The sequence below is a fragment of the Crocuta crocuta genome, unplaced genomic scaffold (assembly GCF_008692635.1).
Source record: "Crocuta crocuta isolate KB4526 unplaced genomic scaffold, BGI_CrCroc_1.0 scaffold154, whole genome shotgun sequence".
Classification (NCBI taxonomy): Eukaryota; Metazoa; Chordata; class Mammalia; order Carnivora; family Hyaenidae; genus Crocuta; species Crocuta crocuta.
In genome coordinates this window covers 7,282,500-7,307,530 of record NW_027530545.1, presented here as the reverse complement: position 1 = coordinate 7,307,530, position 25,031 = coordinate 7,282,500, and the positions used below count along the sequence as shown (strand labels likewise).

Genomic DNA, 25,031 nt, shown 5'->3' with positions numbered 1-25,031 from the left:
ATTTAAATTAGTCCGCAGCCAGATTCTGAGCTGGATATTTCTATGCGCATCATTAAAAGCTTAAATATTGAAGCAGGGATGGCATAGTATTGAAATGGCATTATTCTGTCATGTTTATAATTTTCCCAGGTAAAATTTGTAAAAATGTTAACTTTAATTTAAAGGTAGTGTTTAAGACTTCCTATATTTTAAATACATTCAGAGAACTAAAACTCCATAGTACTTTGTATCTTCACATACACTAAACTCTTGCCAGTCTCAGGTTAATTTGAACATTAAAAAAATGACCATGAAATTAAATCAGATCCAAAAGGAAATAGGAGAAGAATCTGCCTCAAATATTACATACTATAATCATGTTTTCCTATTCAAGAGCATACCACAGAATGTATGTATATCATATCAAATTTGGCTGTTTACTTGGAACATAGCCAAAACATTTTTGTATAAAACTTAAAATATTCTACATGGAACTTAACAGTGTAACAGATGCATTACCCAGATGTTCCAGCTTGTGGATACAGGCCCTTTGAAATATTTTTTCATTTAAGTCATTAATTTTTACTTTATTTAGATTTTTTGATTTAAAGAAATAGCCAACTTTAAATTTACAAAGACATATCAGAGAAAAGAAATCCACTTGTTTCCCAGTTTTGAGAGAACTGATACAAAATAGCCTAATAGGTTTTTAAGAACTTTCACATATTTTACAATAACTGCATGTTGTCAAATCAACAGTATTTCCAAGACAGGTAGGGCAAGAGGTATTTACCATAATATAAATAAAGGCTCAAGTGCAATCAATCTGTGGGTAAATCAGTGGTCAGGGTTATTCAAAGGTTGCTAGTCTTTTTTCTAAAGTTTATTTAATTATTTTTGAGAGAGAGACAGAGAGAGAGAGAGAGAGACAGAGAGAGAGAATTCCAAGCAGACTCTGCACTATCAGTGCTAAGCCTAATTTGGGGCTTAATCCTACAAACCAGGAGATCATGACCTTAGCCAAAATCAAGAGTTGGATGCCCAACCAAATGGGCCACCCAGATGCCACCCTCCTTTTTAAAGACAGTTACACCTGACATTAAGTTTATCATTATATAAATACATATGCAAGTAAAAGAATATCCTTATATGAATACAAACACATGTACCATTTATGGATATCCATATACATTTATAGGAATACAGAAATTTGCTGTAAGTTTATCAAAACAGAAAGGCTCTGAGTTCAGTTAAGTGACTTAAGTTGTTAATGTCCAGCCTTTGTCATTTTATGACCTTAGGTAACCTAAAATATGCTCTGTGAGCCACAGGTGACTGATCTATATAATGTAGAAGTTAAACTAATAATCTCTTTATGTGATGCTATAACAACAGTAATGACCAGGATGATAAACAATGGTGCCTTTTATCATTTCCTGTGAATCCAATAAGAATAGGTCTATTCAGAAAAAGTCAGAAACACCAGTCTACATCAATTGCAAACCAAAAGCCAAACTGGGCCTACCTAATAGTAAATCTCCTTGATCAGATATGCCACTGTATTTAACATTACATTCTGAACAGGAGGTAGAACATTAGACTTATAGAAGGGGCATTATGAACCTGTAGACAGTGTGGAAGGATAACACATGATTGGCTCAATTTTTTATAAGTAATTATTAAAGAGGCTTGCAATTATGGCTATGCCATTGTAGAAAAGAGTATACACTTTAGAGTAGTAGAGTACTATATGATCACTAGTGAGCAGAAAATGAACTTGGGATGTATACAACCCACTTTGAGTAAGCAGTAGGAGAGGCAGTCATTTCATTATGAAAATTAAGGTAGTTGTAAATTAATCTATCCCTTGAGCCCTATAAATCAAGTGATAGGGTAAAAAGTTTAATAAAAGTTCCAGAACATTTCTGATCAGTTTCATTTAAGTTACCGATGTTCACTATCCTGAGATTCCAAGCTGTTACAATAATGAGGTATAAATAAGTTTCTGAAAACACATTTTAATAGTAAGAGATAACTGACATTTACATAGTACATCACAAATCCAGCATTTTTAAAATATAAATTATGTTTAATGCTTCCTTTTGTCTTTACAATAAATCTATGAAGTATAAGAAGATAATGCACATTTAACACAGATAGGAAATCTGAACTTCAGAGATACTCATTAGCCATGATCACCAAGAAGTCAACAGTTTTAAGACAAGACTCAAATCCATCTTTTTATAACTTCAAATTCAGCATATTTTCCATTACTTCTAGCTTCCCAAGTCTCAGAAGACTAAAAATAGACTGCTAGGGTATAGTACTTTAAAAAATATATTAATCTATCTCCAAGAATAGAGAATCAAGATATTTATCTTAACAGGTAAAGAAACAAACTCAGTTAATGTCTACAGAAACATGGATTTCTTGACAGTTTTATAGTATTATCTACCTGAATGCATCCTAGAACATTATACATTTTTATGACAATAATCTTTCAGATTTCAATTTAGAATCTCTGAACCCACCCTAGTCTTCCAAAATATAAAAATATCTATGCCATGCAAACACTAAAGCCTATTTAATAAAAGAATAGAAATGATACTTACAAAAACTTTATCTCCAACTACATTTTCCAGATTTAACTGCCTTGTGATTTCCTTGAGGGCAATTTTGTCATTGATCTGTAGCAGTCCTGAAATAAAATCCATTTAAAAATATTTAATTAAAATGAAATTATTTATTTGATAGAGTACAGATTATTTTCCAGTCAAGTAAGTTTTCTAATGCTTTTTAAATTTAACTAGAAAGAAAAAAGTCAAAAGCCTGTTAGTTTACATTACTTTTTTGAAGCACAGCAATGAAGACATTTGGTAGACTCAAAAAAACTATCTTCGGGTTCTTTAAGTAAAGAAAGACAAAAACAAGAGTCCTTATGTGCTTCCTTTATATAGTATTATTATTTTTTCAGTTTCATAAAATACTGCATATGGTAGTTTAAAGTGAAAGTTGTTAAATATGGACCAAGTTTTTAAAATATAACTATTATCCACCCTTACAAATTATAAGCAAATTAGGTTTTATATTATAAAAAGCTAACATGACTGATATCATTTCCAGTGGCAAAATGATGACATACTTACCATTTAGGTGAACTTGCAATACATTTTCACTCACTTCTTCTATTTGCATCAGTTCTTTCAAAGCATGGTTTATTAACTAAGTAGTATTAAAAAAAGTTTATGGAATATTTAATAGATAAAAATCATAAGCTTGTATTAAGCTATGAATAATTGGAACAGAACATAATAAAAAGATTATCATTTTAAACTAATAAACAAATTTGTACATTATTCAGATAAAAGAAAGGTTTAAGTAGAACATCTCATGTCCGACTCGAAATGCCAGAACCAGGACTGATGTCACGCTCTCAATCATCTTCCCAAACTAATAAATGTTTACAAACAACCTTCAAGTTTACAAAGATATATTTCTCTATAAGTCACATAAAACTATAGCCACTTAAGGGCTTCATGTCCGAGTCAGTTTATTATTCATCTCTAACATTTACTCTACTTAAATATCATTGAAATCACTAAAAAGCTACTGAAAAACATGTATCAAATGACTACAAAAATCTACCCCAATCAATATATCGATTTCTGTGAAATACTGTTAACTACTCTGTATGTTATCATGAAATATAAATTGGAAAAGTAAAAAATACCAAGAGGATAATCTGAAAAAGAGATGGCCCCTCAGTTAGTTGCCAGGTACAGTAGCCATCCCTTATTTGTAGTTTCAATTTCCCACTGTGCGGAAGCAGATGAAACTTTTTGACATTATGGTCGGAAGTTCAATAGTAGTCTAATGTTACATAATAATGCCTACATCATTCATCTAACTTCATGTTATCACGTAGGCATTATCATCTTACATCATCACAAGGGTGAATATATGACAAAATGATACTTTGAGAGACAGATACCACACTCAAATGATACTTTGAGAGACAGACAGTACACTCAAATAATATAGTGTGTTATAATTGTTCTATTATTATCAGTTATTTTTAATCTTTTACTGTGCCTAATTTATACATTAAACATCACCAAAGGTACATATGCATAGAAAATAATAGTACAAATAGAGTGTGGTACTATCTCTATGGTTTCAGTCATTCACTGGAGTCTTGGAATGTATGCCCCATGGGTGAGGGGAGACTACTGTATACACAGTAAGACCTTATTAAAGAAAAGTAGAGCTATCAATAAAATAAATTACTACTACTAATATAATTACTACTAAAAACACACAAAGTGTTATACCACCTTAAATTGTTTTAATTATAAAGTTTCAGATTTGTAGAACTACAGATTCCTATGCCACATACTTTCTATTCTCTAATTTTTTGATGTGTGGCATCTTATCACAATTACACTGCAATATAATATACATCTCTACATTAATACTGCACTTGTCTTTTAAAATTTAAAAATGAATATAACTAAGAAAAGCAGAAAAGCTTTTAAAAGGAAGAGCAATGATGAAGGACTACTCCTTTTAATATTTAGAAAGGACAATTATAAAATCAATGGTTGCCCCAAACAGGCTGTGTATACAAAATTAAATTAGTAAAGCTGGCATCGAAATTTAGTGAGGACAAAAGGATTATTGAAACCAACCAACCAACCAACCACTGGAACAACTGGTAAACCTTTTTGAAAAGCAAAATATAATTTTTATTTGCAATATTCTACTTCTTTGTGTCACTACAACATCTTTGTGGATTAGGAAGAAGCAAATATCATTTTAAATTATTAGGTTTCACAATACGGTATCAAACATACTAACCATTCTGGTATGTATGTAATTGTTTTAGAAACAAATGGAATTCTAAGTCAGATCATAATTCATCTAAGTCCTCTTAAAAAGGGATAATCTCAAAATATTAAGTGACATACTATGAAATAAAGCCTAGTAAGAAATGACATTCTTTATAGAGAACCATCAGAAAATGAGGTGGTACTTTTTGACCTTTAGATTAAGTATAAGTCTATCATAAGAGTTTGTTCCCAGATGATACAAATGTGGTATCTCTAACAACCTTAGAAATCAACCTGAAAACTGACAGAAAAAACTCCACAAATGAAGGTAGAGAAGAGGCCACATCAAAGGAGGTAGGAAGTATGGAAACTCAGCTTGGGAGGAAAATGGACCATAGCCAATATGGTAGTGAGAATGTTACCATCTAGAGAAGAGCAAGAGACAGACTAACACATAGGGGAGGATATAGGAAATGAATCCCCACAGCAATTGGCTTGGAAAGTGAGAGGGCCTGAATTTCTTGAGTTGTTGAAACCAGTGGGTCGTAAAGCCTGGAGTTCTGAAGGTCAACATGCTTGGCTCTGGGAGAGCTGGGATGGAGACACTGGTACTGCTCTGAGAGAGAAGGCTGGGCAAACAGCCTGTGGACACAGAGCATGCAAAAACCAATCTGGACATTGCTTGGGGCACAAGGTAGGGACATTAGCTGCTCCTCTCAGAGAATGTTCCAGGGAGAGGGCATTCAGAGAGAGAGAGAGAGAAATCCAGGTTAAAAGGAACTGGCAGGTACTATTTACCTCACTGCCTGTCAGCATAAATAGAGAGCTACCTGCAAAAAACAGTCTTCTGCTGACACTCATTGCCTAACTTGCTTACACTAAGCCCCTCCCACCCCCTTAGGATCTGGGGGAAACCACCTTCCTAGTCACTCTTGCCTCAGTCCCAGCATGGCGGGCTCCCTCCCCTAAAAGACTGGCCCAAACCCCTGCCAATACCATGGCTTCCTTCTGGTAAGTTTCGCAAAGCTGCAGTTTAGGTGGTGGTGGTGACAGGTATCAGTTCACAAAACAGACCAGATCACATTTAGTTAAAACGCACCACATTCAGGCCAGGGACCAAACACTGCCCATAACAGGCATCTGTAGATGACTGCCCAGAGGCATAAAGCTGTCAGGATGGCACAACAGCAGAGTGCACTTAGCATTGCTAGAAGTGCCAGTCCCTGGGGAAGAAGGGACACTATAATGCAGGGCACCACAGGAACTCTTCTTCATAAAGCCATTGTCCTCAAAAATAGGAAACATAGCTGACTTCCCTCACACAGAAACAGATACTGAAACTTATACAAAATGGGAAGACAGAAGAATTTCTCTCAAATGAAATAATAGGACAAGGCCATGGAAAGAGACCAAAGTGAAACAGATAAAAGGTAATTTAAAGCCATAACTGCAAGTATACTTACTGGACTTGAGAAAACAGTGGAGCAAATCAATTAGACCATTAACACAGAGATAAGAACATAGCAGAGATAGAGGACTCAATCAATGAAATGAGAAAGATGCTTGATGGAATAAACTGCAGGCTGGAAGAAGAGGAACAAATTAATGACCTAAAAGACAGAGTAATGGAAAATAATCAAGCTGAATAAAAGAAAAAAAAAAGAATTATGGAAAACGAGAATGGACTCATTAACATTTATATTACAGGTGTCCCAGGAGAACAGAGAAAAGGGAGTAAAAATTTTATCTGGAGAAATAATAGCTGAAAACTTCCTTAATTTGGAAAAGGAAACAGATATCCAGATCTGGGAGACACAAAGAATCCCTAACAAAAAAAAAAAACAAAAGTAGATCCACATCAAGACGTATGTAATTAAAATGGGAAAATACAGTGATAAAAAAAAATTAAAAGTGACAAGACAAAACTAGACAGTTATATATAAAGGAAATACCATAAGGTTATCAGAAAATTCTTCAACGGAAACTTTCCAATCCAGAAAGGAGTGCCATGTTATATGCAAAGTGCTGAATAGGAAAAATCTGCAGCCAAGAATACTCTTTCCTACAAGGCTATCAGTCAGAATAGAATGAGAGATACAGTTTGTTAGACAAACAATAATTAAAGGAGTTCATGACCACTAAACCAGCCCTGCGGAAAATACTAAAGGGGTCTCTTTGAGTGTAAATAAAGGAGAGACCAAAATGAAAGAATGAAGGTAGGAAACACAGAAACAGTAAAGATGAATATTTCTGTAAAATAAATCAGTAAAGGAATTCACAAAATAAAAGGACGTGAAATATGACACCATATACCTAAAACATGAGAAGAAGAGTAAAGAATGGGTTCAAACTTAAACAAACATCAACTTGTAATAGGCTGCTCTATGCAGAGGACGTTATATACAAACCTAATGATAACCACAATCAAAAAGCACTAATAAATATGCAAAGAATAAGTAGAAGAAATCCAAATGTATCATTAAAGAAAATTAGCAAACCATGAAAGAGAGAAAAGAAAATCTTCGGAAACAACCACAGAGTAAGTTATAAAATGGCAATAAATGCACATCTATCAATAATAACTTTGAATGTAAATGGAGTAAACACTCCAATCAATAGACATAGGGAAACAGAATGGACCAAAACCCACCCTCCCCCCCCCAAGATCCATCTATAGGCTGTGTACAAGAGACACATATTAGACCTAAACACACCTGCAGATCGAAACTGAGGGTATGGAGAAATGTTTATCTTGTAAATGGATGTCAAAAGAAAGCCAGAGTAACTTTACTTATATTGGCTTTAAATCAAAGACTGTTAAGAAGAAACCAAGGACACTATATAATAATGAAGGGAACAATCCAATAAAATATAACAACTGGAAATATTTACACACCCACATGGGAACACTCCAACACATAAAACATTTAATAACAAATATAAAGGAACAAATCAATAATAATACAATAATAGGGTACTTTAACAATCCACTGACATCAATGTACAGACTATCTAAACAGAAAACCAACAAGGAAACAATGGCTTGGAATGACACACTGGACCAGAAAGATTTAGCTGATATATTCAGAACATTCCATCCCAAAATTGCAGAATACACATTCTTCTCAAGTGCATTGAGAACATTCTCCAGAACAGATCTCCAGATATTAGGCCACAAAACAACAAATTAAAATCATACCATGTATCTTTTATGACCACAACATTATGAAACTACAAGTCAACCACAAGGAAAACATCTCGAAAAACCACAAATCCATGGAGGTTAAGTAACATGCTACTAAACAATGAATGGGTCAACTGGGAAATCATTTAAGAAAATAAAAAGTACATGGCAATCATTTAAGAAAATAAAAAAGTACATGGAAACAAATCAATAAGAAAATACAATGGTTCAAAACCTGTGGGACACAGTTTTAAGGGGGGAAGTTTATAGCAATACAGGCCTACAGGCCTACTTCAAGAGCAAGACAAATCTCAAGTAAACAACTTAACCTTACATCTGAAGGAGCTAAAAACGAACAAAAAACCCTAAAACCAGCAGAAGGAAGGAAATAATAAAGATGAGAGCAGGAATAAATGATATAGAAACCAAAACAAACAACCAAGCAATAGAACAGATCAATGAAACCAAGAGCTGGCTCTTTGGGGGGAAAAAAAAAGATAAAATTGGTAAGCCTCTAGCAGGCAGACTACCAGTAAAAAAACACCCAAATAAATACAATCACAAATGAGAGAGGAAAAATAACAAACACCACAGAAATATAAACATTCACAGAATATTATGAAAAACTACATGCCAACATTGGACAACCTAGAAGAAATGGGTAGAAAATTCCTAGAAACATGTAACCTACTAAAACTGACACAGGAAGAACAGAAAATTTGAACAGACTAATCACCAGTGAGAAAATTAAATCAATAATAAAAAAACTCCCAAAAAACAGAAGTCCAGAGCCACCTGGCTTCTCAAATTCCACCAAACATTTAAAGGACAGTTAATACCTATGCTCCTCAAAATATTCCAAAAAATAAAAAAGGAAGGAAAGAAAACTTCAAATTCATTCTGTGAGGGCAGCATTATCCTGATACCAAAACCAGATAAAGACATCACAAAAACAACTACAGGCCAAGATCCCTGATGAATAGAGATGCAAATATTCTCAATACAACACCAGCAAACCGAATCCAATAATACATTTAAAAAATTATTCACCACAATCAAGTGGGATTTAATGCTGGGTTGCAAGGACAGCTCAATACTTGAAATCAATCAACATGATACATCACATCAGTAAGATAAAGAATAAGAACCATATGATGCAGTAGATGCAGAGAAAGCATTAGACAAAGTACAACATCTATTCATGATTAAAACCCTTAACCTAAAAGTGGGTTTAGAGGAAACATACCTGAATATAATAAAGGCCATATATGAATAACCCACAGCTAACACCATCCTCAATGGAGGAGAAATTGAGAGCCTTTCCCTTAAGGTCAGGAACAAATATGTCTACCCTCACCACTTGTATTCAACATACTACTGAAAGTCCTAGCCATAACAATCAGAAAACATAAAGAAATAAAAGGCATCCAAATCAGTAAGGAAGCAGTAAAACTTTTTACTATTTGCAGATGACATGATTCACAGAAAACCCAAAAGACTCCAATAAAGAACTGCTAAAATAAATGAAGTCAGTAAAGTGGCAAGATACAAAATCAATGTACAGATCTCTGTTGCATTTCTATACATCAATAATGAAGCAGTAGAAATCGAAATTAAGAAAACAATTATCATTTACAACTGCACCAAAAAGAGTAAGATATCTAGGATAAACATAACCAAAGAGGTGACAAATCTGTTCCCTGAAAACTATAAAACACTGATGAAAGAAAATGAAGAAATGGGAAGACATTCTATGCTCATGGATTGGAAGAATATTGTTAAAATGTCTCAACTACCCAAAGCAATATGCATTTAATGAAATTCCTGTCAAAATATTAAGTATTTTTCACAGAGCTAGAAAAAATAATCCTAAAATTTCTATGCAACCACAAAAGACCCAAATAGCCAAAGCAATCTTGAAAAATAAAAGCAAATCTGGAGGCATCACAATTCCAGACTTTGAGTTATATTACAAGGCTGCAGTAATGTATGGTATGACACAAAAATAGACATAGAGATCAATGGAACAGAAAACACAGAAATAAACCCACAATTAGATGGTCTATTAATCTTCAACAAAGTGGGAAAGAATATCCAATGGAAAAAATTATCTTCGAAAAATGGTTTTGGGAAAACTGGACAGCAATATGCAGAAGAATGTAACTGGCCCACTTATACCATATGCAAAAATAGACTCGAAATCTATTAAATACGTAAATGTGAGATCAGAAACCATAAAAATTCTACAAGAAAGCATAGGCAATAATTTCTCTGACACTGTCCTTTAGCAACTTCTTTCTAGATGCGTCCCTGAAGACAAGGAAAAAAAAAGCAAAAATAAACTATTAGGACTACATCAAAATATAAAGTTTCTGGATGGTGAAGAAACCCAACAAAACTACAAGGCAGTATCTGCAAATGACATATCTGATAAAGCGTTAGTATCCAAAATATATAAAGAGCTGATATAACTCAACACCCAAAAAACAAATAATCCAATTTAAAAATGGGCAGAAGAAATGTACAGATATTTTTCCAAAGAAAGCATACAGATGGCCAACAGACCCACTGAAAGATGCTCAACATCACTCAGCATCAAGGAAACGCAAATCAAAACCACAAGGAGATATCACTTCACACCTGCCAGAATGGTTAAAATAAAAAACACACAAAAAAACAACAGGTGGTGGCAAGGATGTGGAAAAAAGGAACCCTCATGCACTGTTGCTGGGAATGCAAATTGGTACAGCCAACGTGAAAGACAGTATGGAGGTTTCTCAGAAAGTTAAAAGAGACCTACCCTACAATCCTACAAACATACTACTGGGTATTTACCTAAAGAATACAAAAACACCAATTCAAAGGGATACACACACCCCATGTTTATAGTAGCATTATTTACAGTAACCAAATTATGAAAGTAGCCCAAAGTGTCCATCAATAGATGAATGGATAAAGAAGATATGGTTTCTATATACAATGGAATATTATTCAGCCATTAAAAAAGAATCAAATCTTGCCCTTTGCAACCACATGGATGGAGGGAGAGTATAATGCTAAGGGAAATAAGTCAGAGAAAGACAGATACCATATGATTTCACTCATGTAAAATCGAGGGAAGAAAATAAGCAAAGGGAAAGAGAGAGAGAAAGAGAGGGATACCATGAAAAAGACTCAAGTTTTAGAGAAACAAATGACGGTTACCATCAGGGAAGGGAAGTGATTGGGCGGATGGGTGAAATCGTTGTTGAGATAAAGGAGTGTACTTGTAATGAGCACTGGGTGGTCAAAATAAAAACTTAAAGAGTTAAAACAAGTTTATAACACTCTTTCCATTAAATTTACTTTAAACAATTTATTATCATTTGTCTAGATGAGCTCACACAACTTTTTCATGATGTGTGATCTGAAATGATAATTTAAATGTATTAGCATATATACTTTAAATAATTTTAGTTCAAATCCAGATATTGTTAAAACTTACTGGTATGTTAACTACCCATTGTATAAATTTTTTACCTGATTGTGTAATTGGTAAATTTTTAAAATGTATAAAATGTCATCTTTCCAAATATTTTAAGCTACATTATGTACTAAAAATACTTAGTTGGTATTATGATATTACACCAACCAGCATAACATATATGGCTACCCCATTTCCACCAGAATGTTTGTAGCTAACAATTAATTTTTCAAACATACTGGCATAGTTCATTTAGACCTGATAGCAATCAGGGATTTTTATGCTTACCTACTATTACTATTCCCACATATTTGTTTCTTTGTCTATAGTAATTTCTGTATAAAAGAGTATTTTCCAGGGTACAATCTGTCACTTGGAACCACATGTATTTTTTCAATAAAATGTTTGAGATATAATAAGCAACATTATTATGTTTTCTTTATCAATTAACTGCAGATTTTGAAGTTTTGTACTTCAAGTAGTTTGGGCAAAGAGAGTATTAAAAAATATACTGTAATCTTATTTCTTAAATTAAAATTTACACTTAAAAGATTGCACTAATAAGAGTTCTTCTCTAAAATTTCTACTTTATATCTCAGGATACTCCACACACAACAAATTAAAAAAGTTAAACAATTCTCTTCCTTGGCTCTTTGTCCTCTCAATATTGGAGTGTAGCAGAATTAAGTCAAACTGTATCAAAATGGAATACCAAATATGGGATTCTTTGATATTTTCCAGGGAGGTAAGACTTGATAAATGAATTTAAAGCACCAGAACAGGCCTCTCTGGTTTAAGAAGTAACAACAATGGGACAAATTGTCAATATAACAAGAACAAATTGTTTTATTAACTGATAAATACTGTGTCTTAAGTACTGTGTTCTTCTTTAACCCTGAATAAATAGAAAACTTACACAGGAGTTTATATAAAAATTATGTTATATAAATACAGGAAATAAGCTGATGGAAAAGATTAATTACTACTGAAAATGTATATTTTAAAAAATAAATATTTTGAGCTGTTTAAGTCAGATTTAGATCAATACAAAACAACAGACTAAGAAGGTACATGACAAGGAGGCAGACAAGAAGGAAGGATTGTTAGAAACTAATATGCAATATCACATTAGAAGAAGCAAAGTGTGGAATTGCTGGTGAAGAAAATCACAAAGGTGATATGACAGAATGCTGAGGGAGGAAAAAAAATGATAAAAAGGAAAGAAACATGGAGAAATGACATAGAGAAATAAGAACAAAGGCTTAAGAACTGGATACTCTAGGGGTGCCTGGGTGGCTTAGTCGGTTAAGCGTCCGACTTTCGCTTGGGTCATGATCTCGCGGTTCGTGGGTTCGAGCCCCGCGTCGGGCTCTGTGCTGACTGCCAGCTCAGAGCCTGGAGCCTGTTTCAGAGTCTGTGACTCCCTCTCTCTCTGACCCTTCCCTGCTCATGCTGTCTCTCTCTCTCTCTCCTAGAAATAAATAAAACATTAAAAAAAAATTAAAAAAAAAAAAAAGAACTGGATACTCTAATACTAAGAAAGGACAAGAAGAAATGAATGAGAAGAAATATCCAAAAATAAAATTATTCTTTCATGAAAACAGAACTAAATTCATATTAAGAGGCTCTGAATATTAATTTTATGATCAATGCTTAAACATAGCCCGTGAATAAGAAATGAAAGAAGGCAAGAGAAATAAAAGGTATAAGAGGAAATAGGGAAGAAATAAAACTTTCTGTTATTTGCAGATGACATGATTATAGAAAATCCCAAAGAACTGACAAATTTTGGAACCAATAATCAATTACAGCAAGATTGCAGGATATAAGATAATACATAAAGTCATTTGCTTTCGTATATATTAGCAATGATTATTTGGAATCTCAAATTAAAAATGTCATACTATTCACATTAGCATCAAAAATATTTACTTAGTATAAATCTAATGAAATACGTATAAGATCTATATGAGAAAAACCATAAAACTCTGACCAAAGACCTAAATAAATGAAAAGATATTCCAGGCTTATCAATGTGAAGATTCAATATAGTTAAGAAACCAATTTTTCCATTGTAATCTATAGATTGAACACAAAAATTCCAAGTACTTGGAAATAAATAAATTTCTAAAGTTAATAAAAAGGCAAAGTACCCAAAATAGCTAAATAATACTGAAGTAGCACACAAAGTTGGAAGACCGACAGTGCCTGACTTTAAGCCTTCTTATAAAGCTATAGTAATCAAGACAGGCAGAAACAGACCGACACAAATACAATCACGTGACTTTTGAAAAAGAAACAAAGATAATTCAGTGAAGAAAAGATAGTCTTGTCAACATATGCTGAAACAATTTAAATATTCATATATAAGGAAAAGAAATAAAAGAAAAAAAAAGAATTTAGACATAGACCTTTCAATTTTCAAAGAAGTTAACTCAAAATAAATCACAAACCCAATTGTAAAACATAAAGAATTATAAAAGTTCTAGAAGGACACATAGGAGAAAACCTAGAAGATCTTGGATATTTAGTGATGAAGTTTTAGATATGACACCAAAATCACAACCCATGAAAGAAATAACCGGTAAGCTGACATTTTTTTTTTTTAATGGAAAAACTGCTTGCCAAGGAAACCCATAGTAGAATTAAAAGAGAAACTACAGATTTGGAGAAAGTATCTGCAAAACACATATATGGTATATCCAAAATATACAAAGACAAAAATATACAAAGACCTCTTAAAACCTGTCAATAAGAAATGAATAAACCCAACTAAAAAATGGTCACAAAATATCTTGCCAAAGATACAGATGAAAAATAAGCATATGAAAAGATACCTAATATCATACATAATTAGAAGATTGCAAATGAAAACAGCATTGAGATACCACTACATATCAGAATGGCTAACATTAAAAACAATGATAATAGCAAATGCTAATGAGGATGTATAACAAGAGAAACTCTTAGAAATTGCTGGTGAGAAAAGCAAAATGGTACTGTCACTTTGGAAGACAGCTTAGTACAATCTTACAAAACTAAACATAGTCTTATCATATGATCCAGCAATGGTACTTCTAAGTATTTATCCAACTAAGTTGAAGACTATATCCACATAAAAACCTGCATACAAGTGTTTATAATACCTTTATTCAGAACTGCTCAAAATTGGAACCAACCCAGTTCCTTTAATAGGGGAATGGATAAACAGTAGTACATCCATACAATGGAATATTATTAAACAAGGAAAAGAAATAGCCTATCAAGCCATAAAATGACTTGGAGGAAGAACCTTAAATTCATAAGTGAAAGAAGCCAATATTCTTAATTTTATGATTTTCAACTATGTGACATTCTGGATAAGGCAAAACTATGGTGATAAGAAAATCAGTGGTTGTCAAGGATTCGGGGGTGAGAAGGTAAATAGGTAAAGTATAGAAGATTTTTATTTTAGGGTGGTGAAATTATTTTGTATGACATCATAATGTTGGATACATGACCATGCATTTGTTAAAATCCACAGAACTGAACATCAGAAAGAGGGAACTTGCATGAAAAGAATGAGACTTTAGTTAATGACAACTTATTAATATTGATCCATGAATTTCAACAAATGTACCATGCTAAGGGAAGACATTAATAACAGGGGAAGTTGTATGTGTGTGTATGGGGGGTGGTGGTGCTTACAACAAGGGAAACAAAATCACACACAAACTCCAAACAAGTTAGCTGTGGTGAACATCACAGACATTCACCAAATACTTACTGCTATCCCTTGTAGGAATCTAGGAGAAAGGCACTTCATTGCTCCCTTGAAATTAGGCATGACCATGTGACACTATGGCCAGTCAACTGTGAGGAGATGTGGTCTGTATTACTTCTGGGCAGGAAATGTAATCAGAGTATGTGTCTATGTTTCATCATTCTCCCTTTTCCTACATCATGTGCTGCTTCACCTTGAGCTTTCATGTTTTGGAGGCACTGCTTTCCTTAAACAACTTTTGCTAGCTTCAAACTTTTCTTCTGCAGCTTCCTCACCTCTCTCAGAGAACTGAACAGAATTAGGGCCTTGGTCTGGATTAGGCATTGGCTTAAGGGAATGTGTAGGTCACTAAAACTTTCTACATATCAGCAATAAGGCTGTTTCACTTTCCTTACTGTTGTGTTTACTGGAGTAGCACTTTTAATTTCCTTCAAGAACTTTTCCTTTGCATTCACCACTTGACTGGTGTAAGAGGTCTAGCTTTCAGCTTATCTTGGCTTTGACATGCCTTCTTCACTAAGTTCAATCATTTCTACCTTTATGTATTTAAATTTTTTTTAATGTTTTATTTAGTGTTGAGAGAGAGAGAGAGAGACAGCATGAGCAGGGGAGGTCGGAGAGAGAGGGAGACACAGAATCTGAAACAGGCTCCAGGCTCTGAGCTGGCTGTCAGCACAGAGCCTGCCATGGGACTCAAACCCATGAACTGTGAGATCGTGACCTGAGCCAAAGTCGGACACTTAACCGACTGAGCCACCGAGGCGCCTCTCTACCTTTGATTTAAAGTGAGAAATGTGTGACTCTCCCTTTCACTTGAACACCTAGAGGCCACTGTAGTGTTATTAATTAGCCTAATGGCACTATTGTTGTATCTTAGGGAACAGGAAGGTCCAAGGAGAGGGACAGAGATGGGGAAGTGGCCAGTGGATGGAACAGTCAGAACACATTGAACCATTAAGTTTGCCATCTTACATGCACATGGTTCCTGGCACTTCAAACAATTATAATAGTGACATCAAAGATCACTGTTCACAGATCACCATGACACATAGAATAATGAAAATGTCTGAAATATTTGAGAATTACCAAGATGTGACATAGAGACACAAAATGAGCAAATGCTGTTGGAAAAACAGTACCTATGTACATGAGCAAAATTGCTCAACAAAGGGTTGCCAAAAATCTTCAATTTGTAAAATATACAGTATATGCAAAGTATAGCAAAGCAAAGCAAAATGAAGTATGCCTGTACAAACCAACAAAAATATTACAGTTTTTTCCTCTTCCCTCTTTTCCTAGACTACAGAAAAATGTTACTTTTTGCTGATGCTTAATAATTTATTATATGGATGGATGTACCAGCATTTATTAACCAATATTCTGTTGATGGGCATTTATGTTGTTTCTCATCTTTCACTAGCAACAAATGGTGTTGCAATAAGTAACTGTATAGACATCACAAGTACATATAGACATTCACAAGTACAAATTCCTAGAAATGTTGTTGCTGAGTCAAAGGGCATATCCATTTGTAATGTGGTTAGATACTGTCTCTAATTCTAGTTATGTAAATTTATACTACCAGTAGGAACATGTGTCTATTTTCCTGTAAGTCACAATTTTAGTGTTGTCAATTTTACAGGTTTTGTCAACCTTACAGACATAAGTGCTAATACTTTAAATTTGTTACTTATAAGTAAAACTGAAGATGCTTACAAATTTAAGATAGATTTGTATTTGATTTTCTATGACCTTTCTGTGCATATCCTTTGCTCAATGTTTCTGTTGTTAATATTATTGTTAAAAATTTAAAATATTCTAATAGCTCAAAGGCATACTGATCACACGGCTCTCTTGTTAAAACTACCCCAAAAGCACTGAAGTCAAACACAAAGGAAAACCATAATAAAGAAATCAAGAATAAAAAAAAAAAATAGTGGTTATATAAAATGAGCATTAGGACTGAATCAAATACAGTATAATCAAATCAAAAAAATTACTGTAAATATGATTATAATATAATAAATGTGAAAGATCACTTAAAGATTACAAAAGAAAATAAGTTACCTAGATCTATATTCCCAATTTATATACTTCAAACAATACTGGAAGTTGGTGAGAAAAGTAAAATCTTAAAGTCCTTATTTCCTCACCTTACCTAATGTACAGTCAATATTGCTTATAACATGTAAGCAATATTACTTATAATTAATATAATTTAATAATTACTTATAATTTACATAATTTTTAAATATATAATTTTACTTCTACACATAATAAAAAAATTATGTTAGTGAGAAATCTAAATTCATTGCATGGAATATAGCAGAAAAGAGATTTTACACAGCCCAAGTACTGAAAATTAATAGTAATGTATTCAATGTTAACGGCCATAATTTGTCTCATACACCAAAAAGAATGTCAAAAGACAAAATGAGAAGAAAAACAAGAGTATCTTTTTGAGGTAACTAAGCCAAATATGATAGAGGGAAAGTAGAAAAGTATTCTAGAAGATGGGACTATAATGAAAAAATTACTTGAGTTAGGATTAAACAATAAACAATAATAGGGGGAAAATGAATGCATGGTATGATTGTTACCCAATTTATAAACAGAATCAATGCCTACGATACAGGGTTAGTGTAAAAATGATAACACAGATGAAAAGCACAAGCTAAGGTACAGAACATAGATAAAAAGCACAAGAAACATGCTTAATAAATGCTAATTTGCTTTTTCTACGAAAATCACTAATTCTTCAAGGACAAAGACCATGATGGGAAAAACATCAATTGAAAATGTTACTGAAGAGAAAAGTAAGGTAAAAAGGATATGCCCAATTCAAATATACCACCCTAATTTTTAAGGTTTTCCATGTCTTCCATGATTTAAAGAAAAAAGAAAAGTAAAATTAACAAAATAATGAAAAGAAAAGATATTTTCAGTATTGCCAAAAGAATCATCACATGCCTACAGGGGCAAGGAAATACCAGAAATCCATAGTTTTACCATGGTCTTTCCTGATCCTCGGGGCCCAATAATGAGAACGGAGTTACTTTCTCCATGGATAGCAGTTCTTTTTAGCAGCTCAATTAAGTGTCTGAAATGACATAAATAGCCAAAATTTTAAAAGGAAGCTGGAATAACTTTCTAGGTAATACTTTTTAAAAGTTGAATTTGAATATGCACAGAAAATAGGTATCCCCTTTTTTTCTCCCTCTGGGCACTTGACTTATGCTCTATACAGTCCCACACAGCAAAACACAGAAGAGATGGTAAGTCAATATGAATCTCTAGAAACCTCAAGAGAGAACCAAGTAAGTTTGAAATAATCTTGACTTTATGATGGTATGGGACAAGGGACAACAGTGGCAACTCTTGAAACCTTCCACTCTACAGCTGGCTCTCAAATATCAGGTACAAGACCTCAGAATTCTCTCCATAATACCAGATGGCAGAAGCAACATAAGATTCAGAGTTAAGTAGCTTTCTTGTTATAAAAATATTTATATCTTCTCTTGCTTTATAATATTCAGTGTTTCTGTACAAAGAGCAAAATATTTTATCACTATAAAAATGTTTGTTTGGGTGCCTGGGTGGCTCAGTCGGTTGAGTCCAACTTCAGCTCAAATCGTGATCTCACGGTTCGTGGGTTCGAGCCTCACGTCGGGCTCTGTGCCGACAGCTAGCTCAGAGCCTGGAGCCTGTCTTCAGATTCTGTGTCTTCCTCTCTCTCTTACACTCCCCTGCTGTCTCTATCACTTTCTCAAAAATAAATAAAACATTAAAAAATTAAAAAAAAAATGTTTGTCAGCCATATTCAAGATACAATCTGTGTAAGGTAAGGTAAACTTTGTGCAGGTTTTTGCAAAACCTAAAGGGCATCTTTAAGTAGAAAAAAGGATAGTTAAACTTACTTGTATTGTACTTGTACTCCAAACAAGTTACTATGTGGGCTTTGATGACAAAATCTTTCCCGTAAAACTCTTTGTACCTGATTTAAAAAAGTGAGTAAACATAAATGAAAATGTTATACATGAAATAAAAAATGATTGAGAATACACATTTATAGCAGTCAAAATGAGGTATTAATCAATCTATTTAACCCTCCCTAAATAGCCTGTCTTTAAGAGTTCCGGTACCATTTTCATGAGTTGTAAAATTAGTGGGTTTTTTTTTTTTTTTTTTTTTTTTACTATCCCAACTCCAAGAGAAAGGAGGAGAACTTACTTGTGAAGTTCAACAAGAGAAAGAAATGGGGCACCCAGGTGGCTCAGTCGGTTAAGCATCTGACTTCAGCTTAGGTCATGATCTCACGGTTCATGGGTTCAAGCCCCATATCGGGTTCTGTGCTGACAATCTGATCAGAGCCTGGAGCCTGCTTCAGATTCTGTGTCTCCCTCTCTCTCTGACCCTCCCCTGCTCATGCTGTCTCTCTCTCTCTCTCTCTCTCAGAAATAGATAAAACATTAAAAAGAAGTAAAACAAAAAACAAAAAACAAGAGAAAGAATTACTTTAGCCACATCAGCAATTGGAAGGCTGCTTTACTGCATGTGAATGAAGGAATGCGTCACTTTGTGTATAACGTATCAGCCAAGGAACAAAGACACAAGAGAATCTAATAATGCAATGTCATCTAATAATGTTCATGAACCACACCTTAATCTCTAGAGACCAAACTGGCTTAAGCTCAAGCCCTATCTACGTCTTTGATGAAAGTCAAGATTCTGAGAAATTAAAAGAAGCTTAAAAGTCCATATACTGCATCTTGAGGACCTATTAGATGCAGAACATACTACTACTAAAGGAGCATAAGCCATGCCTTTATGAAGAAACACTGCAAATAAATTGGAAAGACATGACATATTGAAAAAAGAAGTAATTCAGCATATGAGGAAATGCTCAATTTATATGTAAGAAACTGTGTTCATCTACACCTATAAAATGAAGAATCACTGGAATGAATTAAGTAAAAAAAAAACCTTGTAAGGACCTAAATTTTAAGTTTGCTTTAGAAAAAAGGACTTAGGCTGAGTTGTAAACAAACAATATCATACAACCTAGTATAATTTTTAAAAACACAGACCATTTGGGGCGCCTGGGTGGCTTAGTCGGTTAAGCGTCCGACTTTCGCTTAGGTCATGATCTCGCGGTTGGTGGGTTCGAGCCCCGCGTCAGGCTCTGTGCTGACTGCCAGCTCAGAGCCTGGAGCCTGTTTCAGTCTGTGACTCCCTCTCTGACCCTCCCCTGCTCACGCTGTCTCTCTCTCTCTCTCTGCTAGAAATAAATAAAACATAAAAAAAAATAAAATAAAATAAAAACACAGACCATTAAAGGCATTCCTTTTCTGAATCTGCTGCTAATAGAGAGGTCTTTCAGGGACAAAAGCCTTCAGAGGCTATTTCATATTTGGTCCCATCATCAGAAACAAGAAGCTTCCAAGATTATTTGCTTCTCCCACACTGACAGCATTGGACTGATCCTTCATGTACCAAAAAGATAAATCTGAGTTCTGTTTATATGCACCAGAGGCTAAGCAAAACAAATTATTCAGTAGAGATAAAATAATCCATATTATCATTATATAAGAAGGGGAAAGAATAAGGAGTGATACCAGAAAAGTCAATTATGTGCATTTTAAAGTTAGCCTTTTCTAAATCTTGTTTAGTCTGTAAAATGAAAACAATGAAACAGTTTTCTGGCAGGCCTGTTCTCAAAATTAAATAAGGCAGTAGTCTGTAACATAACACAGGTACTGCATGGGTAATAGCTGACACCTATAAAACACTTAAATGAGCATCTACAGAGACTCAACTAAACATATGTGTATTTCTCTACCTAGGTAAGAAAATTAGAAATCAAAAGATAAACCTCACTCCTTTTCTTAATCAAACTTTATTAGAGTCTAATAGAAAGGCAAGAACTATGTATAAAATCTAAGGGGTAAAGTGAAGTGAAGCTGTACTGAACAGTGAAGGGTTCGAAAATCTCGGTTTGAAAACCTCAAGTGATCAGAGATGAAGGTTAAACAGGTACATAATGTACAGAAATCAGTTAAACTGTACGTAGAAGATTTGTGGACTTTAATAGGATATATAAATTATACTTCAGCTAAAAACTTTCTTTGAAACTGTTAAACATTTTCTTTCCAAAAAGAGAGTTAAGGTCTTATATAAAGGGATTCTAATAATATACATTTAGTTTTGGTTAGAAAAATAATATAGTTCTGGTCAAGCCAGAACAGGAATACCAGGGCAGAATTATTATACCTACTCCCTATTCCTTAAGGGTGAGACACATACATATATACTCACCACTGGAATACAATATGCACTTAATATTAAATGTTCATGATAAAAACACTCAACATACCAGGAAAAAAGGCAGCATCCTCAACCTGATTAAGGGCATCTATAAAAACCTATAACTAACATCATATCAACTGTGAAAGTGAATGTATTTCTCAAATATAAAAAATGAAACAAGAATGTCTTTTCTTGTCACTTTTACTCAATATTGTACTAAAAGTTCTACTGGGGCAAGTAGACAATAAAAAAATTAAAGTCAACCAGAAGTAAAACTGTATTTGGAGATGACATGATCTTATATATAAAAAAACTAAAGAATAAATGAAAAACTATTAGAACTAATAAGTCTGCAAGGCTGCAGGATACAATATTAATATACAAAATTTAACTGCATTTACGTTCACTAACAATGAACAAAAAAATTTAACAAAACAACTCCACTGATAATAGCATCATAAGAAGTGAAATAGGAATAAATTTAACAAAAGAAGTACAAAATTCTGAAGATTACATTAAAGTAGAATGAAATTAAAAGATATTTGGGAAGGTAAAAGTCAAGTTAGGATTCCACTATCCAAAGACCTACAAAGAATAAATAAATGTAGTATAAGACATTCTTCAATTATGAATGGAAAGGGTGATTTTTCATGTTAAAGGGAGAATTCCAGTTAAGAAGATGACTATTCCTCTGATCAGCTTTGCGTAATAACAAACCTTAAGATTAATGAAAATAAATACTAACCTGTGAAAGGACCTCTGCATGTATTAAGTTGTTACTCTTTGATTTACGACTGCTCATTTCAACAAACTGATATCCTAAAAAAAAAATTAGTATGAATATAAAACATTACTGGCTTGAAAAGATTATTTAAGAATTTACTATTATAGAATCAAAATAAACACAAGTTTTAAAACATGAAAATGTCCAATTTCTCAAACTTCAAAAATCTGGGTTTAACCTAGTGTGGTAATCATTTCACAGTATATGTAAATCAAACCATCATCCTATACACTTTAAACTGCATACAGTAATGTATATCAATTTTGTCTTTTTTACAGACAACTACTCCTACATTTCCCTTCAATCTATTCACATTCCCTTCTTTAACTTTTTTAAAACTATGTGTTCCTTCATACAGAATGTTTCTCTCCCCACCCACCACACAGGATCATCACATTCCACAAAGGCTTTGCCTTCTTGCTTCACTCACCAAACATACACAATTACTAGACAGTAGGTAAAATGCTTCTTCTCTGAACATTCATAATTGCCTGTATTTCTCTTTACCCGTAATCAAATTACATTAAAAAAAATGACTGTCTACTTAATTGCCAGTATCCCCAAACTGAGTGTATTTCAAAATTCCAAGCATTTTAGCATAATGTCCAAAATAAAGTTGGGAATGACAGCTGGAATGAAGAATATATATACTAATTAAAAAAGGTAACTTTTGTAAAATTCTTCTTCAGGGCAACATATTCAAAGATGAATACTTTTGGCTAAAAGATCTAATTTTGTTTACAATGACTTCCAATAGCAATCCTTTACTAATCAGGTAATGAGAACTTAAGCAGTGTTTACTCTATACCAGGAACTGTTATAAGTGCTTCATATACACCTCATTTAATAACTCATTAACTTTTATTTTTAATTCCACATACCGACAATTAGACGCCAACCACTGAAATACTGCTTTATTCTTCCCTGGAAATGCTAACAGGGTAACATGTGAGAAAGGCTATGACAGACAGCAAGGAAATCTGTCCTCCCTTTATTGTATAAGCCATGTAGCAAGGGCCTAAACTCAGGCTTCTGGTGCCAAGCTCCCAAACTGGAAACTCAAAAACAGAGTCATCAATTACTGTCTTAACCTTTAAGAATACTTTTTTTAGGAGAAAGGTAGTCTTCTCAGCTGACCTAGGGCACCTTCTAGCAGCCTAACATTCATACAAGGCACCTTGTTTGAAAATCTTTACATTAATTATTTTAACTTTATTTTACTTACTTTATTATTTTTTCCCTTAAATAAGAGTTGTTATGTGGGGTTTGGAAAACCTTTTCAGCAAAATGAAATGATAGCTTCACTGTAGTTTAAAATACCCTTGACTGTGAAAAAGATCTCTAAGTCAATTACCTGAACTCACAATAAAATACTGAATAACTGCCTCCTAGAAAATGACAACTGTATTTTTAAAAAGCGGGAGAGAGCTTTTACAATATGCCTTATTTTTTAGAGCTATAATAGCAATTTCCAACTATTAGTGAATTAAACAGTATTTTCCTCATTTCATGGATTAAGAAAAAACTACTCATGAAAGCTAAATAAAATGTCTGAGGTCACAGGTAGATGTCTAATCTGCCTCTTTCATCAAATATAATTCAAGGAAGGCATTAAAAGTATGCATTTTTCTTCATTTGGGGATCATTCATGAAAGAAACATACATACTACTTCAGTGCCTAACTTGCTATAAATTAAATCTTAGTCAAAAGATTAATTTTAATATATTTTGCTCCTCCAAGTAATATTAAAATTTGCACTCCATTAACAAAGAATATTTTAAAAAAACAATTCTAATTTTATAGACAAAAACCAAGATTTAGACTGATAGAAAATATTTGTAATCTACTTATTTGACAAAGGACCAATATATAAAGCATCTTCAAAATTCAACAACAACAAAAATAATCCAATTAGAAAAATTTCCAAAGACATAAACAGACATTCCACTGGAGAGGGTGAAGAGGGTATATGGATGGCAAACAAACATGTGCAAAGATATTTAACATTATTAGCCATTTGGAAAATGCAAATTAAAACCACAATTAAATATCAATACATATCTGTTAGAACAGCTAAAATAAAAAAGTAAGGAAACACCAAATGCTGGTGAGGATGCAGAGAAATTTGATTTTTCATACAATGACTGGTGAGAATGCAAACTGATTATAGCCACTCTGCAATGTTTCTTGCTGGCAGTTTCTTAAAAACCTAAACACATTCTTACCATGCAACATAGCAAGCAACTGTACTCTGGGTATTTATCCCAGAGAAATGAAAACTTATATTTAACCTAAAGCCTTGTAATATGAATGTTCATTATAAATTTACTCATAATAGCACCAAAACTGGAAACAATACAGGGAGCCAACAGAATTAAACAAACTCAAACATCCATCTGTATAAGAGAATATGCTTGAGCAAAAAAAGAGGAGTCACTATTGATACATGCAACAACACAGATGGATCTCAAGGGTATTTACTACCCATAATAAAAAAAAAAAAAAAGGCCAACCTCAAAAGAAAATTATGTACTTTATGATTCCGTTACATTCTCAAAACAATGTGAATAATAAGTTGTACTAAAAAATTCTACAGTAATTGTAGTCACCCAAGGTTCCATTTGATACCACAATGCTTAAGTCACACAGATATTTAGTTCCTCTTACACTTTGTCTAGACCTACTAGTTTGGAATAGTAAGTAAAATAAAGCACAGTAGGAA

General features: G+C 33.4%; 1 protein-coding gene across 5 annotated transcripts in view; it reads right to left on the bottom strand.

Annotated features, from left to right (window-relative positions):
• The window catches only part of ORC4 (origin recognition complex subunit 4), an 81,262-nt gene that overhangs the window by 19,045 nt on the left and 37,186 nt on the right, over nucleotides 1-25,031 (bottom strand). For all 5 annotated transcript variants that reach the window (XM_077767795.1, XM_077767794.1, XM_077767793.1 and 2 more), the window contains exons 2-6: nucleotides 22,270-22,343; nucleotides 19,136-19,212; nucleotides 18,228-18,318; nucleotides 3,126-3,201; nucleotides 2,592-2,677 (exon numbers count right to left, since the gene is read on the bottom strand). In XM_077767795.1, coding sequence (XP_077623921.1) covers nucleotides 2,592-2,677; nucleotides 3,126-3,201; nucleotides 18,228-18,318; nucleotides 19,136-19,212; nucleotides 22,270-22,326 — 387 coding nt within the window. In that variant the 5' untranslated portion in view covers nucleotides 22,327-22,343. The remainder of the gene's footprint in view (nucleotides 1-2,591; nucleotides 2,678-3,125; nucleotides 3,202-18,227; nucleotides 18,319-19,135; nucleotides 19,213-22,269; nucleotides 22,344-25,031) is intronic.